The sequence below is a fragment of the Belonocnema kinseyi genome, chromosome 7 (assembly GCF_010883055.1).
Source record: "Belonocnema kinseyi isolate 2016_QV_RU_SX_M_011 chromosome 7, B_treatae_v1, whole genome shotgun sequence".
Classification (NCBI taxonomy): Eukaryota; Metazoa; Arthropoda; class Insecta; order Hymenoptera; family Cynipidae; genus Belonocnema; species Belonocnema kinseyi.
Window position 1 is genome coordinate 73,229,595 of NC_046663.1, and position 14,717 is coordinate 73,244,311.

General features: G+C 25.0%; 1 protein-coding gene across 1 annotated transcript in view; it reads left to right on the forward strand.

Annotated features, from left to right (window-relative positions):
• The first annotated feature begins 5,834 nt into the window (after nucleotides 1–5,834).
• Nucleotides 5,835–14,717, forward strand: part of LOC117176153 (hamartin) — a 30,464-nt gene continuing 21,581 nt past the window's right edge. Inside the window, exons 1-2 of the mRNA XM_033366237.1 lie at nucleotides 5,835–5,932; nucleotides 6,881–7,145. Of these exons, the coding sequence (XP_033222128.1) occupies nucleotides 7,037–7,145 (109 nt within the window). The 5' untranslated portion in view covers nucleotides 5,835–5,932; nucleotides 6,881–7,036. The remainder of the gene's footprint in view (nucleotides 5,933–6,880; nucleotides 7,146–14,717) is intronic.

Below are 14,717 nucleotides of genomic sequence, written 5' to 3' on the forward strand. Positions count from 1 at the left end.
TTACTTACAAAAAAAGTTCTTAGGTTCAAAAAAACATTCAGTGAACTGAAAAACTGTGGTCGGTAATATAGGTATTTAGCTGTGTCACATGCCCTTAAGCAAATGGTTAAAATCAGTACTGGTTCAATGTAACATAGACAGCAATATTTTTTCTTCGTATTCGACGAGACACGCGGCAACGTATGCAGCTTACAGAGCATATATCTAGATATTGCGTCTATCTGTAAGGCAGCATCTTGGTCAGGAAGGTCTCAAACATTTGCGAAACATTATAATAGGCCATTGAAACCAGCTATTAATGCATTCGCCAACGCGGTTTTAAATAATTAAAACAAATAACTAAAATAATTCTTTCCTATTATGTAATAAGAAAGAAAAGGGACGTCGATTTGGAAAAAAATAGTATTTTTGTTCGCTGAAATTTCTGGTGACTCTAAACATCTACAAGTTCTAATCTCGAGAACGAGGTAATGAAGTATAATTAAACGGTTAAACGAACTTACCTATAAGTGAAGTTCGATCGTAATTATACGAAGAACCTCGTTCGAAGAGATTATAATCCCTCCCAGCAATAACTTATTTACCCACACAATCTCTTCGAATGATAAAAATTTCAGGAAAAAAAAGCTGTAAATGAAGGGAGGGGATCACGTGACTTTTTTCTTCCTATAGCGCTAAAGGTGTGACTTTCACGTATATCTTCGAACGAGGTTCTTCGTATAATTACGATTGAACTTCACTTACAGGTAAGTTCGTTTAATCGTTTAATTATGAGTCAAAATAACTGAGGGACATTACATCGTGATTAAAAATGACTACTAAGAAAAATTTAATTTACTAGGAGCTTTAGCCCTTACACTGTATCTATAATTAAAAATAGAAGGCGGTCGTGGATTGAAGAATTGTTTAATTTTTAAATACAAATATTAGTAATTTTAAGGATTTGCAAAAATGCTTAATTTTTGAAAACTTTATCGAAAATTATATCTACTTTTCCTTTTTATAAATCAGAATTAACATTAAAATTCTTCATGTAAATCCCCTGTTCTAAACCCGGTAATAAGCGTTGAATTTAGAAAAATTAAGAATTTGTATTCCTATGAATACGCGACTTTTCCTCCGTCTAAAAATCGCCCACCGGGGAAAAAAAGCTGCAAATCCTATTCCTCTCAATCGACTTAGTAAAATTTAACCGAAGCATTTATCTAACCTATTTTTCATTATTAAATATTTTTATAACTTATAAATTCGAAAAATATTCAAATTTATATTTATTTATATTTTAATAATTTATTTAAACGTCTTCAAAAATGCACCAGAGAAATCTATTCAAATGTGTGAATTTAAATAATTTTAACTCTAGAGGGGCAGAGTTGAATGAGTTAGAATTAAAATTTCAGAACTTATATTCCGCATGAAGGAATTAAAACAACTTATTACACATATTTTGTGAATTCATTATAAGGAATTAAATAAAATCAAAATATCACCACTTCTGAGGAATAAAAAATATCTCTGTGAGGTGCATTACCGGTACAATTAGAAGGAATTACATATATTGAAAACACGTTCTCTTTGGGAGAATAGAAAACCGTATGGCGGTCGCTATGGAAATAGAAGTGAATAAGTTTAGGAGGTATCTTATTCTTATGGTGGCATTTTAGACAGAAGGAAAAATCGCGCATTCAAAATAATAGAATAATCTTCACTTTTGCGCTAAAATCTGAAAATATTATTTTTTCTCTATTCTACGCTTATTACCAGGAAGAGAAAATCATAATTCATTACATAAACTCCCCGTTCGAAAGTATAAATGATTAATATTAAACGAAATTCCGTGCCACAAAATTTTATTTAAAATTCTTTACGTAAATTCCATGTTTCACGCCAGAATTAGATTTATTTACCTTTTTCTAAAATTTGAAAGAGAGAAGTTCCAAATTCTGGGAAATTTTCATAAAAAAGAGGATTTGATTTGCATTATAATTTTCAAAATCTGACAAATTCGGAATTGGAACAAAGATTGTTTTTCGTAAATTCCCTTTTTGTAAATTAGAATTAAAAATGTTTTCCGAAATTTGACCATTCTCTATAAAAAATTATCTGTTTCAAAATAAAATTATAATTATTTAAGGTTTTTTTAAAAATATTTAATTTATTTATTCCCCTCCAAATCTTAGAATTATAATTCTTTTAGAAAAAACTCCTTGTACGAATTATTTAGAAGATTTTCTATTATATGCAAGTAATATAATAAGTCCCTTTTACCAAATTTGGAAGAGAGAAGTTTAAAATTATGACTAATTTTGACTTTGAACAGAGGTTTCTTTTACATTTCTTCTAAATCATAATTAAAAATATTTTCCAAAATTTCCGTTTCATGTTAAAAATTCCCTGTTCCAAGTTAAAATATATCCGATGAATGATTTTAAATTCCCGGTTTTCTACCGGTTAATTGTGTACCATTATGTATATTATTATGCACGAATGAGCACAAGTCTTGCACAACTTAAATTTTTTGGTATATTTATTATTTGATATGAAATTTCATTTATGAAGGTTTCCAATTTTTAATTGTTCAATTTTTTATGCAGTTTCAAACTCAAATAATAAAAACGTCAGGACAATTTCACTTTTATATCTTTCGAAATTGCAAAATATCATATTGAAAGTCTTTTAGTCAGTTTTTTATTTAATAATTTTAGATTTAAATATTCTACATTTCTTTCAATGTTAACCATACCAAATTGTCTGGTTTTCTAAATTCTTCAAACGTATAGAATATCAAATTGGCACAATTTTCTGTTTAAGAGATTTTTAATCAATCAACTTTGAAATAAAATGATTCCAAAACGAATTCAAAACATTTAAAAATTAAGACAAAAAGGTATCAAATTGAGACCTAAAAAATGAGGAGATTTTAGAACTAGACATTGAAAATTGAATTTAAACCAAATAGATTAAAATGAAACTACTTGTAATTGATGCCTCGATTTTAAAATAATTAATTGAATTTTATTTGGATTTTGAATGTTTACCATTTTAGAGTTCTAAATTTCTATGTTGGACACAGAGTTTTCTATTTCCGAAATCTTAATTTTGCAATTCAAATTGAAATTGTTGAATTTTTAAAAGAATAATCAAACAATTGAAAATTTTTATTTTCAAACGTTTTAAATTTTCTTAAAATAATTGAAACTTTAAAGCGTTTGAGTGTGAAAATGTTTTATTATCACAGTTCTTGATATAATTAAAAAAATGGTCTTAGTTTTTATTCAAATTCTAATTCGTTTAATTTTTAATGTTCTCTCATTAAAATGCTTTTATTTCTCATTTTTCCATACAAAATTACTTCATTTTGAACGTAATTTTTAATTCAAATTCAAACTCAAATAAAAAAATACTTCGAATTAGTAAATACTAAATAAATATTATAGTAGAAAATCATTTTTTTAACAATCTCCTTTTTGTAAAAATGTATGAATTATATTACATGTAAATTCTCCTTGAATTAGTTACTGAGAGTCTTTTTCGTTCAAATTAATATTAATATTAAACATTTATTATTGATTCATAACTAAAAAGTCAAAGAAAAACTGAATATTTCAGAAAATCCAGCAACTTTCTAGCACTACTGTAAGAGAAGGTAGTTATAAACAATTATGTTTGTTGAATTGAACCAATTAAAGCCACAATAAACTAAATGAAAAGTTGACAAAAAGTGGAAAATTCTAGAAAAAATCGCAACTTTCTACCATTATCCTAAGAGATGATTGTTATAAACAATAATAATTTGTTCAAACAATTAGCTTTGTTAAATTTCATTCATTATTACCTCACTCTAAGTGAAAAGTGGACAAAAAATAGAATATTTTAGAAATAGCAACAACTTGCTAGCATTAATTCATAGAGGCAATTATTAAAAATAATAATAATAATTTTGTTAAACAATTTTTTTGTTAACTGAAATGTATTATTACCTTAGCCGAATACTCGGAAAACCGGATTTTCCACTTATGGGCTTTTTGGGACCCTATAAAACAAAAAAGTGATTAAATTATTATAAAAAGTAATTATTTATTTGTATTCTATAGCTAATTATAGAGCGAAAAGAGAAATTATAAAGAGATTGTTAGCCAATAGTAATGTTTTGAAAAAGTGAAGAAAAAAACTACAATTACGAAAACTATGCATTTTTAATTGAAGACTTTAAAGATTAAACAATTTTGGAGTTCGAAAATCTTTCAAACTCAATATTTCGAATTTTTCTCTAAAAAATAGGTGTGTCTCGAAAATCTCGAAGGCATTGTTATCGCTTTTCCTTAATGCCGATTGGGTAATTTAAAAAACTCGCGGGAAGGAATGTTGCCAAATTCACACACATGATTAAGAATAGAATTTCAGTGATTTACTGATTTCAGGGTTTCAGTTGAAGGGCGGACAAAGAATGCCAACTTTGGATGCATAACACAACTGACAAAAATGTAAGATTTCTTAATTAAAATTTTTATTATTGCATATTCAGTTTAAATAATTAATTTTCAATCAAGAAAAACGGAATTTTCAACAAAGTAGTTATATTTTCAAACTAAATGCATCTTTAATAAAAGAAATTAATTCTCATCAAAAAGTGTAATAGTTGATATTTTCACCGAAAAATATTTTTATTTAAAAAAGTTGTTAAATTAAACCGCAAAATAAGAATTTAGATCAAAAGATTTCAATTTTTAACCAAAACGATTAATTTTCCGCCAATGAGAATAACTTTTTATAAAATACATGAATCATCAAACAAAAAGGTTAATTTTCTACCAAAACGACAAATTTATAACAAAATAGATGAATTTTCAACTGAAAAAGATAAATTTTTAATAAAGAATAAAATAGTTTAATTTTCAATTAGAGAAATAAGTTTTTAAGCAAATAAAATAAATTTGCAAGGAAATATCTAAATTTGCAGCCAAAAAAATTATATATCTACCAAAAAGATTAAATATCTATAGAAAAAAATGGTTTGACGGATAATTTAGATGAATTTTAAATTAAAAAATTAAGTTTCAATCAAAAAATCAATTTTCAACCAAAGAAATGAATTTTCAATCAGAAAGATTAATTTTCTACCAAAAACGAATAATTTTTAACAAAATACATGATTTTTTAAGCTAATATTTTATTTTTGATTGGAATTATTAAACTAATGTATGAATGTTCATAAACAAATTAAAAAATGAATTAGCCATCAAGAAAATTAATAGTCTACCACAAAATACAAAGTTTCAAGAATCTTTTAGACCAATAGTTGTATTTTCAAGTGAAGAAGATTGATGGTCAGTTTAAAACATTAATTTTCAATAAAGAACTGATTCTCAAGCTAAAGAAATTGATTTTGAATCTAAGATTAATTTTTGACCCAAAAAGAACAATTTTCTACGAAATAAATTGTACTTTTAACCAAAAAGTTGTATTAGTTACTAAGAAAAAAATGTAGGAAATATTTAATTTTTGAAAAAAGACTATTTTTAAATAAACTGATTTATCATCAGCCAAAAAGATGATTTTTAAACAAAGTACTTTAACATTCAACTCAGTAGTTGAATTTTTAACCGAAAAAGGTTTTTCCGTCCCTATTCACGATTATCGAAAATATAATCAAATCAAATCATATAAGATTTTCTCTAAAATCTAAAATCCATAACAAAATATTGGGAAATGAACAGTCATTTAAATTTCAAAACGCGGGAAAATGTTAAATCTTTTAAAAATTTGTCGGTAGTCAGAAATCTGTTTTACTCGTTGAGTAATTAAATACCCGACGGTGATGGCGTTTTTGGCAGCTAGGAAATCCAAGTGCCCCAAGTGTGAGTTCTTCCGTCGCCATAGACCTTGAAAGACATTCGTGAAGTCAGTCCAACGAAATTTCGATGAACCCCGAGTAAGTTTCCTCATTAATACTCCTTGTAGTAAATTTAAAGATCCTGAATTTCCCGATTGCTTAATCCACCTGAGAGTCTCGAATTTGGAGGCTAAGCAGGAATATTATCACAAATTCAAAGTGTCCTCTTCATGGTCACACGACTAATGATCAACAATTATTTTTTCATGCGGTACACGATGTCCCTGCTGTCAGAAGTCATTTAAAGTACATATTAATCAGACCAACTTGTGTAGGCAGCAACCTGACGTAAATAGTGATCGGGCTTTTTACGCGTTCATCTGTGAAGTTAAATTTTGGTTTATTGTTATTAAAAGTTAAGCTTTTGGAAATAAATTAGTAAATGTTCAAAATAGAATCAGCTATACTTATGTCCTTTTGCAATTGACTTTTTTTCATATCTACTGTTTTAGACTTTTAGTGGTTTTATATTGTTATAGGTGTTCTATTTTGTTTCAAGATGGTAGTTCCGATGCAGTTCGACTAAATAGGATTTTCATTGTTGTGCAAATACAATTTAAATACAGGGTTCATATTATAGTGTTATTTACAAAATCAGGGATTTTTATCTATTTATTAATTGACAGTTTGTGCACTCAATAATGTCTAGTTTTAAAAATTACTGACTTCAATATATATTGTCCGAAATAATTTTAGGTTAATTTTTATTAGAATTTAAATATTTGTAAAAAGTGTTAGAAATGATTAGTTATTTTACTTTTCAATTAGTTTTATTAATTTTCCATACGAAGTTTAAAGTTGAATTTCCTTTCCTTTTTAGTTGTCAGACTGATATTATTTTTTTCACAATATTCTTTGAGCAATTGAAACTTTCCAAACATTCTCAGGTTTTATTACACTTGTAATAAAAATCAAAGAAATTAGTGAGTTCTTCGGTAACTTATTACAAGTAAGCGAGATTTCTTAATCATTTTGTTCTCAATTTAGGGACGAGTCCGAATACAGAAGTCCATCTGAAGGTCTATGACAACACGTCAATGGCTGTAAAAAGAGTATATCTGCCCGCCAAACCTCTATCGCCAACCATTGTCTGATGATCGAACCAGATTAGTAAATTTTGACATTTAGAATTTCGGCTTCGGTATGAGTAATAACACAATAGGCGTTCAAGAACTTCTTTCTATGCTTGAGTCCAACAAGTCTCGTGATGTCGATGAAACAAAAAAGGTCTTTCATGATCACTTTTTGTCAAGTAAGTTTCGTACAAGTACTTTTTTTACCTATTTTAACTTGGATAACATGTATAACTCAAAACCAATCAATAAAAATTCAACTATATTTTTGGGGAAAAGTTCATTTTTTTATAGAAAAGGCTACTATTTTGTTTTCGGTTCGGAATTCATCTCGTTTTATTCCAAATTCTACTATTTGGTTGAAAATTTAATATTTTTTTCGAAAATGCAACTATATTCTTAAAAAGTCATATTTATTATCAAAAATTCAAATACATAGATTTTAAAAATGTATTTTTTAGTTGAAGGTTTATCTCTTTGGTTGAAAATTTAACTATTTTGATGAAAATTCGTTTCATGTGTGGTTGAAAATAAATTTTTTAAATTCGCAATTTTACTATTCCATTTTTTGTTAAAAATGAATCTTTTTCATTTAAACAATTATTGTTAGATGACATCTTTGCTATTTTTTCGAAAGATATCATCAACTGACCCAAGTATCATGAATATAAAGAAGATTATTTAATTTACATTAGGGTCGTAATATTCATTTTTGTGCTGCAATTAATTTTTAATAAATATATAAATTTTTAAGATTAAAATCAAATCTTATTTTTATTTTAATATAAAAAAGGTGTACTTATTAAAAATTAATTGCACAACAAAAATAAGTATTATGGACCCTAGTGCCAATTAAAAAATCTTCTTCAGAGTAAAAATGTATGCTTTTTTATTTAAAAATTTAACTATTTGGTTAAAAATTTATCTTTATTAGCTGAAAGTTCAACTTTTGGTTTAAAATTCATGCATTTTGTTGAAAATCCGCCTTTATTGGTAGAAAATTAATCTTCTTGATTAAAATTGTATTCTTTTTAGTTAAAAATGCAATTATTTGGTTGAAATATCAACTGTTACATGCTTCATTCAGAATTCATCTTTTTGATTAAAAAGACGATTATTTTACTTAAAGTTAAAATACTTTTTTTTTTAATATCTTTTTTTTTATTAAGGATTTATAATCGTTCTTGGCAATGTAACTATTTTCTTTTAAATGAACTTCTATGTCTTTTTGGCTTGAAAATTCAACAATTTGTTAGAAAATTAAACTTTTTGGTTATAAACAAGAACATAATTTTCGGTTAAAAATTTAACGTTTTAGTAGAACACCTTTTTTGTCTGTAAAATTTTTTAAAACAATTTATTTTAAATTCACTTATTTTGTTCAAAATTTATCTTTTTGAATGAAACTGCATCTTTTTTAAATGCATCTTGTTAGTTGAAATTTTAACAGCTTTTTTGAAAATTGATCTTTTTTATCAGAGTTTTCATCTGAAAATTTAACTTCTATTTTCTGTTGAAACTTTATCCTGTATGTTGTACCATATTAGTTAAAAATTCAAAAATTTGGTAGAAAATTCTTATATTTTGTTGAAAAGTCGTCTTTTTTTTGTAGAAAATTATTTTTCTTTGATGAAAATCCAACTTTTTGGTTCAGAATTTATCCTTATTGATTGAAAATGATCTTTTTTGTCCAAATTTAATCTTTTCGGATTTAAATGTCAACCGTTTACTAAAAAATTTAACTTTTCTGACTAAAAACCGTCCTAAATTTGTTGAAAATGTTTTTTTTTCATGGTAGAAAAGTCGTCTTTCTTGAATAATAAAAATAATTAAAGATTTAACCAAATAGTAAAATTTTCAAGCCAAACAGACGAATTTTGAGGATCAAAAGTTACGAGTTTTAAATTCTGAACCTTTTAAATTAAAGGAATTTTAAACGTGAATGACCAGAATTACAGACTTTTTAATTGTAAACTTTAAAACTTGCATAATATTTAATTGCAAATTTGAAAACTCTTCTCCTTTAAAGATTTGCAATTTGGATAAGTTATAACTGAAAATTCTTGAACAATTAAATATTTCAGTTCTTATCAAAATTGTAAATCTTTAAAAGAGAACAGTTTTTAATTTAAATAATGTGCAATTAAACATTATGAATGTTGTAAGGTTTACAATTACAAATTATGTAATTCTGGTAATTCACCTTTGAAATTTCTTTCAATTTGAAAGATTCGGAATTTCAGACTTGGCTTTGGATCCTAAAGCTTATCTAAATTTAAGAATTTTCATTTATATATTTTTATAAATACACCCATTAAAAATTAAAGAAGCAATTGCAAAACTTCAATATATACCCAATTCGAAAAGATGTTCAAAATTTCATGATTTTAAACTATAAACATTCAAAATTAAATCATTTGGCGTTATTTTCCATTTTAAACATTTTCTAAATGGGACAGTGTCGAAATGGAAAACATTAAAAAAAATTCTAATTCCTCAATTTGTGTTTTAAGAACATCTTATCACGATATAAAATTCCTCTTTCATTTATTAAATTATTTCCTTGCTTCTAATTCCCGCTGTGATGAAATATTTCATAGAAATAAAAGCCTTTTAATGTTATAATTAAAATAGTATAAAAGCCGATGTAAGTATTTTAATATTTATTTTATTTTTTGATTATTAATTATATTTTATCGTACTTGAAGAACGATTGCGATCATATTGTACGTTAATTAAAATGTAATAAAATGAGATATTACCATTTTCTCAAATCTTTGATATAACTTTAAATTTTTTTAAACAATGTTGAAAATTGTAATTCTTTGCTAAAGGTTTGAGATTATTTTGACTTACTGTTTAAATCCGTCGTCAAATCGATAAAAGTAGATGAAGAGTAGTTGAATAAATTTGTGGGTAGCAGTAATTTCAAAAGTGGTAATAAACACTTAGTTTTTATTGATATTTTTCTATAGAATAATGAGAAAAAATCAGAGTGCAAATTTAATTATATCCACACTTTTAAGGTGTAGAAGGAAAAAATATAAAATTATGCAAGATATCTTTAGATGATGAAACTCTACACACCTGGTAAAATTTTTCAATGTGACCTCGTCTGGTTTTAATTTAAAACCACTTTGAAAATCATGTAAGGATAACCCTTTTCTATCCGACACGAAACGGACAACAATATTAATAAAGTCAGCTGTTAAAATTAATTGCTTTACATGTCAAACTTTGCAAATAATTTTTTTTTTAATTGGAAACATTTCTTAAAAATGAAATTTGAGATTTTTGACACACAATAAAGAATTTAATTGATAGTTGTATTTGAACCAAATTCTTTTTCTTTGTTTTCTTAGTGCTTATTCCAATTGAAGAAATTTATACTTTAACTGTCATTACATATATTTCTATAAAGGTGAAAGAATAAAAAAAGGATTTTATTTTTAAGAAAACTTCAAATTGTTTTTTTGTACGTTTATTTAGTTTCGTACAGACTAGAAAATTTTTATCTTTGTGTGATTTTCAAACTAGTTTATGTATGAACCGGGCGAGGGTCCACCAAAAAATATAATCGAGTGTGTTGAGTTTTATCATCTAAAGATATCCTGCAATTTTTTTATTTTTTCCTTTTACGTATTAGGAGATATTCGATGAAGAAAAAGAAGGATTTAACTAAATAAACTTTTTTTATTAAACAATTTTATATATAACGATATGGAATTCCCTCCAATTTTGATTAGAATTATTAATACTGGATAAAAAGTAGAATTACATTATTTTTAAATAATAACGACAACATTTGAGATTTCAAAGCAGTATGTTTCAATTACTTTTAGTACTAAAATGAGTACTTATTATAAATTGATATTGATGTTGTCTACTCTACCTGGTAAACCTGGAAACCCTGGAATTTTTTGTTCTCTAAAATTGTTCGGTTTTAATTGAAAATTCAAATATCTGTTTGAAAATTCATATATCTTTGTTGAAAATTGGGACTTTTTGGTGGAGATATCAACCAATGCATTATTTTGTTCCGAATTCATCTTTTTTAAATGAATATTTAATTACTTGATTGATAGTTACTCTTTTGTTAAAAATTAATTGGTCGTTAACGATTCATCATTTTATTGGAAAATTTACTATTACAGTTGCAACTTTAACAATTTTGTTGAAAATTTGTTTTTTGTTGTTGAAAATTAATTTTTTATAGTGGAAATATAACTATTCAATATAAGGTTGAAAAATTATATTTTTTAGATGAAAATTTTCACTTTTTTAGTATAGTTAATCCTCTGGATTGAAAATTAATCTTTTTGTTAGAAATTGAATGATTCTAATTAAAGACTCATCATTTTAGTTGAAAATTAGTTTCGTTTTTATTGCAAATTAGTTTTTTTTTTACCGGAAAAAGAAATTATTCCAATTGAAAATTATATCTTTTTATTTGGAAATTCGTCTCTTTAGTTAAACATTAATTTTTATTGAAAATTTAACGATTCAATTATTGGTTGACAATTTATCTTTTTAATGTGGTTCAAAATTTTTCTTTTTATATTGGATAATGCAAATATTTTGTCGAGAATTTATTAATTTTGGTTGAAAATTCAACTTTTTGGTGGAAAATAAAATTATTTGTTTTAAAATTAAAGTCCTTACTAAAAAAATCATCTATTTCAGATGAAAATTAATTACATTTTAATTGGAAACTTATTAGTTTGTTTGAAAATTCTACTTTTTGGTTGAAAATTTGCCTTTTTTGGTTACAAAATTCATATATTTTTGGAAAAATCGTCTTTCTTGGTAGAAAATTAATCTTCCTGTTTGAAATTTTTTTTTTTTCTGACAAAATCAAGTATTGCAATTAAATAAGTTTTATTTTAGTACTTAATTCATCTTTTTAGTTGGAAATAAAACTACTTGTTTAAAAGTTCAATTACATTTATTTTAAAATTATCTTTTTTGTGTGGAAAAATAATTTTTTAACTAAAAATTTAACTGTTCCAGTTTTGGTTGGAAACTGATATTTTTTAGATCAAGACTCAGCTGTTTATTTCAAACATAATATTTGCAGTTAAAAATTCAGCTATTTTGTTAAAAATGTATCTATCTTTTTGAAAATTTAATTTGAATTTAATTTAATTTGAATATAATATAGTGAACTGCCCATATTATTTAAAGAGATTCGAACGAATTTAAGGGGTATTTTTGGATATTTGCCAATTATTTCGAGAAATTTAAAAGAATTCGGCTAAAAACTAAGCTTAGTCTAAAAAATTGTAAAAACATAATGAGCCTAAGAAGGCACAATTTCAAAATTATGTGTTAATCGTATTATATATAAACAAGAACAAAAAGGAACGTAACGAAACTTACGTTACGTTCCTTTTTGTTTCTTTACACATAAAACTTTGACGAAACATAAATTTGACAGTGTGCCTCCATAGCTGCATTATTTTCAGTGACTTTTTATACTTAGCATTATTTTCAGGTAAATTATATGTAATTTTAAGAAATAATTGGAAAATATCTGAAAAAGCCCCTTAATTTCGTTCGAATTCCTGTTTTATTTTACTTAAATATATATTGAATTTTAAGTGGAAGTAGGTAACTTAAAAATTAGTTTGAATTATGATTCAAATTCATCAATTTTAGAGACAAATTCAAGAAATGATTAATTATATTTTTAGTATTATTTACCCTTCTAGAAATAATAAATTGAGATCGATAAGAAATAATATAACTAATATCTCAATCGTTCCGAATCGTGTTTCTTAATTGTGTCAAAACGATTGAGAAAGATTGAGCATTTTGCATTTCCAATTGTTTCCAATCGGGTACTTCGAATTTGGCATGTGATGGCAGGACTTTTGTATGGCGGGAATTATTTAAAAACAGTTATTCACTTTTTTGGAAGAATATCAATTTTAAACAGTGTATATTACAAAATAAAGTAAATAAAAATGGTATAGATAATTTTTACCAGACGAAATAGGTGCTACGGTAAAACGTGTGCTAATAGTATTATACATTAAAAATATAAAATCAAATGCGCGACAAAAATAAAAAAGTTTATTTCATATTAGTGAAAGCAGCAAATTTTGTTTTGTTTTTTTACTATTATGCGCTCTTGGATTATTTATTGTAGTTAACATTTTATAAAGGCTTATAGGTTTTAAAATAAGTTGAGATTTTAAAAAAATTAAACGAATATTTTAAAAATTAGCTTCAAAATATTTAATAATTTTAGATTTAGGTTTTGAAAATCAGACAATGTATTGAAAATTATTGGGCTTTAAATTTAAATTGTTACTAAATTAATCACTCAAATTGAAACCTTTGAAAAATAATGGTATAGTATCAAATGACAATAAAATATTAAATGCAAACATTAATAATAAAATAACTTATAGCTGAATGCCAAAACTGAAAATGATTATAAAAGGAATAATTTAAAATTAAAACTTTGATAACTGAATATTCTCAAATTGACAATGTTTTTTTAAAAATATTTAAGAATGTAAGATTCAAGTTTTATAAATAAGTAGTTGAAGAATTTAAAAACTTCAAGCGTTTTAAAGCCTATAAAATGAAATAATTTTACATTGCAAGCATTTTAAATTGAACAATTTTCAATTTAATTGTGTTAAAAATTATTTGTATTTAGATTTAAATCGTTAAAAAATTAATAATTCAAATTTAAACCTTTCAAAATAAAATGTATAGTACAACTTGACAATAAAAACTAAAGTGCAGACTTAAAAAATGTAAAAATAACTACTAAATACCAAAATCTGAAAACAATTATGAAGTGAATAATTTGAAATTAAAACTCTGATGATGAATATTCTTCAATTGATAATTTAAAACTTAAAATATTTATTAATTTCAAATTGAAAAATTGAACGAATATTTCAAGAACGTGAAACTTATTCAGAAAATCGATTGAAGTATGATTTTATTATTTAAAAAATTCTATTTCTATTAGAGATAAAAGATTTTTTTACCAGGATAAGGTCTCAATTCCTAATTCTTAACCATTATTAACACATAAATTCATCTTATAATAAAAAAATTTTATTATTTCAACTTTCTAAATAGAACAGTAAATTTACTTTTATTATTATTCACAAGGTAGCCACTAAAATCGAAGAGGAATGATTTCCTGGTAAAAAAATGTACATAGAATAGATGAACAGAATAAAACTCAAAATTCAATTTTTCAAAGTTGAACCTTTTTTATTTCAAGTGTTTAAGACTAAATTGCAAATTAAACCAGTCGAAGTAGAAGTTTTCTGAACACTGGGCATTTTAAATGTATGATTAAAACATTTGAAACCAGCTATTTCGAGTTCAAATGTTCAGAATGTATGTAAAAATTATAAGCCATCTAGACACTTCTTCTAAATAAAGCATTCAGAATTTTACAATATGATTTCAGAAGCCTGTAACGTTGTATATTTAAAAATTATGCCATATGAAATTGAAGTAATGAAAAATGTACATTTTTAATCTTGTTGCGATTTGATTTGAATAAGTACAAATTCAGAGACTTAAAAAATAAACTTGTTAAAATTCGGGCTTCTAAGCTGCTTAATTATGAACTTATTAATTTTTTAATTTTAGCATTTCAAACTCAGTCTCAAAAATTTTTTAAGCTTAAAATCAATCTCTTATTCTTTGATATGCTAAAATGTAGAAAAATGTCAATACTGTTATATGAAAATTTACGAATATATGATTTTAAG